This window comes from Lactuca virosa, chromosome 8 (genome assembly GCF_052849685.1).
Source record: "Lactuca virosa cultivar CGN04683 chromosome 8, Lactuca_virosa_CGN04683_v6, whole genome shotgun sequence".
NCBI classification, from domain to species: domain Eukaryota; kingdom Viridiplantae; phylum Streptophyta; class Magnoliopsida; order Asterales; family Asteraceae; genus Lactuca; species Lactuca virosa.
The window spans coordinates 241192407-241196852 of NC_136433.1; the positions used below are offsets into that span (position 1 = coordinate 241192407).

General features: G+C 30.0%; 1 protein-coding gene across 6 annotated transcripts; it reads left to right on the forward strand.

The window, feature by feature from the left end:
• The first annotated feature begins 575 nt into the window (after window positions 1-575).
• Window positions 576-3265, forward strand: LOC145128659 (bifunctional aspartate aminotransferase and glutamate/aspartate-prephenate aminotransferase-like). Of its 6 annotated transcripts, XR_013717038.1 has the most exons (8): window positions 578-952; window positions 1198-1245; window positions 1320-1361; window positions 1438-1541; window positions 1613-1636; window positions 1754-1870; window positions 2116-2191; window positions 2909-3262. XR_013717038.1 is itself a non-coding variant. In XM_079063481.1 (7 exons), the coding sequence occupies exons 1-5, from the start codon at window positions 822-824 to the stop codon at window positions 1781-1783; spliced, it is 354 nt and encodes a 117-aa protein (XP_078919607.1). In that variant the 5' UTR covers window positions 577-821; the 3' UTR covers window positions 1784-1870; window positions 2116-2191; window positions 2909-3258. The 6 variants fall into 6 exon arrangements, 2 of the variants coding, with proteins under 2 accessions (XP_078919606.1, XP_078919607.1); XM_079063481.1 differs by lacking the exon at window positions 1198-1245 and having other exon boundaries at window positions 577-952; window positions 1297-1361; window positions 2909-3258; XR_013717035.1 differs by having other exon boundaries at window positions 1198-1361.
• The last annotated feature ends 1181 nt before the right edge of the window (window positions 3266-4446 follow it).

The window sequence follows — 4446 nt, forward strand, 5'->3', positions numbered from 1 at the left end:
TAACGGTATGAAGGACGGTCCGAGTTAATTTATAAAAATAGGGACTAAATGCGCAATTTTACACTTGGACGAATCGTGGAATTTACTCTTCTATTTTTTGGAAGAGTAAATTACAGGAATTGTCCTTTTGGTGAGATTCTTAGTTTGCTTCCTAAATATAAAAAATAAGCGGTTGCATCCTATGGTTTGTTAATAGTGCAGTTTAGGCTCTTTGCTTCATATAAAAATATTAATTTACCCTTTTTTTTTCTTTTAACATATTATTATTATTATATATATATATATATATATATATATATATATATATATATATATATATATATATATAAAAGTTACGAAGAAAAGTAATAGTAAACATTGTGTTTTTTTGACAGAAATGGTCCTTTGGTTATGAGTGGGTTATGGGTGGGGTTGCAACTGTGTTTCTTTTCTTTTAGGGTTATTTTATGTCAATATAGAGATTGTTTGTCACACGTGTTTGCTTCTTACGGATACGTCTTCTGTACACGTGTCCACTGGTTCCTTCACCTGGTTAATCCATCAGATTCCACCGCCTCAAATACTTCTTTATTCTTTTTAATCGCTCACTTCCTCACTTCCACCGCCTCTCCCTTCTTCTGTTTGTCTCTATTCTTCCTGTCGATCGTCTCCACTGCCTCAATCCACAAGTTCTTCTAATCATCTTCTGAAGCTGCGGCGCCACCGCCACCGGCACCACCTGCACCGATTCTCCCGGTGGAAGGGGATGAGGAAGACGAGGAATATGAAGCGAAGAAGAGTTATTCCCACCGCACGACCCACCCACCCTCGATGAATAGTAGATGGTTTGGACCCACGCCATCACCGGTTTAGCTGCCGGCTCCAATACCGCCTGTTTGGAGCCGGAGTTGCTTGAGACTTGCCGCCTATCCCTTTCTCGACTTCGACCTATCCCTTTCTCGACTTCGATCAGGTTCGTCACTCTTCAAATTATGATTTAAGTTTCTTCCGATTTTGGGATTTCCACGATAATTATCAGTCAAGCTACGCAACATTAAGCTTAAGGGAGAAGGTTTTCCAGTTTTTTTACTTAGCATAGGATAGTTTAAACCAGCTGGTCTAACACAATTTTGATAAAAATACGAGTTGTAGCATCTCTTATAATTAATCTAATATTTCCAAATCAATTGATATCGACAAATATCAAAACAAATACAGGATAACGACTTACTTTGGCTTGGTTTTATTTGGTTTTACGTTTTCAAGGTAAGCTAGAAATAAAACATTAAAATATTTTGTTTTTAACCTTCACAACAGCATCAATGAACCCTGGAATGCAGGTACCCATGAAGTACGAACAACAATATGCAAGAAATTGAAGGGTAAGATCAAATGAAATTTTTTCGGATATAAATGCTAATGATGATTCCTTAAATATTTTTCTTTTGTTTCTTGTAGAGGAGAATCATACTTCTTACACACCTGATGAAATTGTGGTTAGTAACGGGGCAAAACAGAGTTTACTACAAGCAGTTCTTGCTATTTGTTCCCAAGGAGACGAGGTCTGCGTATACATGTGTTTTGTTTTTTTTATCATTTCTGTAAGAAAAATTAAATATTTATTGGTTTTCAGGTTATAATTCCGGCTCCATTTCGGGTAAGTTACCCTAAATCCCAAGCCAAATCGGGCTTAAATCTGTTAGTGAAAGTCCATCAATAACCAGACAACTCTTTTACTTACAAATGTCATGATTTTGGTTATTGTTTGTATCAGGTGATCTACAAAAGACTTCTGTTGCTATGAGAGGTTGTGCTCATGAAGCCAGCATGATATCATCTGCTTTTGAATCACATTGCTCTCACTTCTGAGTGTGGTTCCATGCTTGAAGAGGTATAATACATTCTGATATGATATAAATATAAGAATATAATAAAGCAAACATGAGTTTCATGTGAGTCAATAGTAAATGATGTAAGTTGCAAGCTTTTATGGGGCTCAAAATTTTTAGATTATCAAACATGAATACAAAATAAACAAGCATATTTAAATATGGGGGGTGGCTCACTTTAATGAGGAATTTCAGATTCTCTCACTTGAATGCCTAACTTTTTGGTTGCATTTTCCATGACAAATAGTGAAACAGAAGTTATCATCAGGTGGGAAATATGTCTCTGTAAAATTGGCCATGTTCAGATTGTTTCAAGCAAGCAGGTTGGTTTTCGTTATATGTCAATATTTCCTTTCTGGAAGGTTGTTTGATCAAACATTTATTGTGTAATTCATTAGTTGTGGTGTAATAGCGTAAGTATTATTCCATTTCACTTATTTAAACTATAAAATATCCATATAGTTCATTTTATTTTAACGATTTGAAATTAAGAATTATTGATAATTATTACTATTTTGTTTAATTTACAGTAACACCTTTGACTATAATGGCACATAACAAGAAAATGTTGATAAATGGGTTTGTTTTCTTAATTTCACATGCCATAAATAATCTATTACGAATCTCCACTAAAAGACACATTTCATAGAGTTAATACATCAATCTACTGAAAATGCTAATATTAATGTTCCTAACTTGCTCATTTTTGGTCCCTAAATATTACTGATTGTATCCTTAAGAGAAATTATTATAATATTGTTTTGGTAAGATATAAGGACATGCAAGATGCATGAAAGTGTATTGAGTTAATTAATGGAAGATGGTAATTTTTTATTTTTATTTTTGAATTTTATAAATAATGAATGTATTTGGTTTTGAGTTTGTTTATTACTTTCATTTCCTTTATAGGCATTATACTTTCAAAATCATTCCTATTATAGCATTGTACTTTTATTTTGCATGCTTTGGTTGGGTTGGACATTGCTATTATGATTTTAAAATTTATATAGCTTTAATGTTCACTTTATATGATTTTGCAGAAGTTGAACAGTGAGAACAAAGCTATCAAGGATTTTGGTATTTTGATCATTTGAAATTTTGGATGTCGAGTGGGGGATAACAGATGCTTATCAGGAGGAATGTACGTGTGAGACTGTTGGTCCCTCAAATATTCAGCAGACAGTATAGACTCCCGCTATTGTTATATTGTGTATTATAACATCCTATTATTGTTTACAACCATTTTTTTATAGCAGCATACTATAAAAATACAATACAAACTTAAACAGATAAAGTTTGTTCTATAAAGTTTGTTCTATATTTAAAAAGGATACAAAAAGGTTTCAACTGCAGTCCAATAGGCATCATTTACTTCGGTTGCACCCAATATGTCGTTTCGGAAACAACATCGAATCCTTCTGGCCCCCGTGTAGCAGGGGTAACATTTCTAGTTATCATTATTATTATTATATAACAATTTTATTTGTTCTTTATTTTAATAGAACTTGTATAGACTTCTTATAAAATTATTTTTATTTTTTTAAATTAATTATCTAAATTATATATATATATATATATATATATATATATATATATATATATAATTTATTCTTAGCTTTATTTATTTATCTTTGTGTTTTGTGGTTAAAAATTTTTTTAAAATTTTTGACGTCTTACTCAAATGTAAGATTTAATAATTTTTTTTTTTTACGTTTTGTTCGTTCACATTATATAACGTTTTTTTTTATGTTTTGCTCAAATAAACAAATTAAAATAGAACCCCGAATAACTATCAAACATCAAATTTAATCATTTGATGTTGTTTTTTTTATGTGTTTTTCGTTTATATAATTCGTTTATGTGTTTTACTTTTTTTTATTCAGCTTTAATAGGTTTTATTGTTACTTTTTAAACGAATAATCTTAAATATTAAGATAAACAACTATGATATTGTCATAACAACTATCGAAATAACAAATATATTTTAACAACTATTTGTTAAAAAAATAATTTTAAATAAAATTTACCGCTTGTTAATACCCATTAAATATATATTGTCTCAAATAATAAAAAATTCCCCTCGTATTTATTTTAACAAAAGAAATAGGATTCAAATACAATATCTTAAATTAATAAATAGTATAATAACAACAAGTAAAATATATAAACGAATGTTATAAACACGTAAAACATTAAATAGTATTTATTAATTATTTAACGTTGATTTTATTTACAACATTCATTTATATGTTTTACTTGTTATTATATGATTCATTAATTTAAGATATTATATTTGAATCCTATTTCTTTTGTTAAAATAAATACGAGGAGAATTTTTTATTAATTCAGACAATATATATTAAGACAAAATTGCAAAAATGGTCCCTGTGGTATGCATCTTTTTGGGGGTTTGGTCCAAACCACAGGTTTTTTGGATTCGTGGTCCGTTTGGACTAGTTTCATTGTAAAACTGGTCCCCGATAAACTTGAAAAGAGACTTTGCCCTTTTAATTTGTTTTTCCATTTACTTAATTATTTTTTTTCTTTTATTTAAATATAAATGTTAAATCAAATCAAG

What these genes read in the sequence shown, in the direction of transcription:
- LOC145128659 (XM_079063480.1), top strand. Translation starts at nt 822, where the DNA reads ATGGTTTGGACCCACGCCATCACCGGTTTAGCTGCCGGCTCCAATACC. An exon ending in CCTTTCTCGACTTCGATCAG is followed by an intron (nt 953 to 1,296) that starts GTTCGTCACTCT and finishes CCTTCACAACAG; the next exon opens with CATCAATGAACCCTGGAATG. An exon ending in AATATGCAAGAAATTGAAGG is followed by an intron (nt 1,362 to 1,437) that starts GTAAGATCAAAT and finishes TGTTTCTTGTAG; the next exon opens with AGGAGAATCATACTTCTTAC.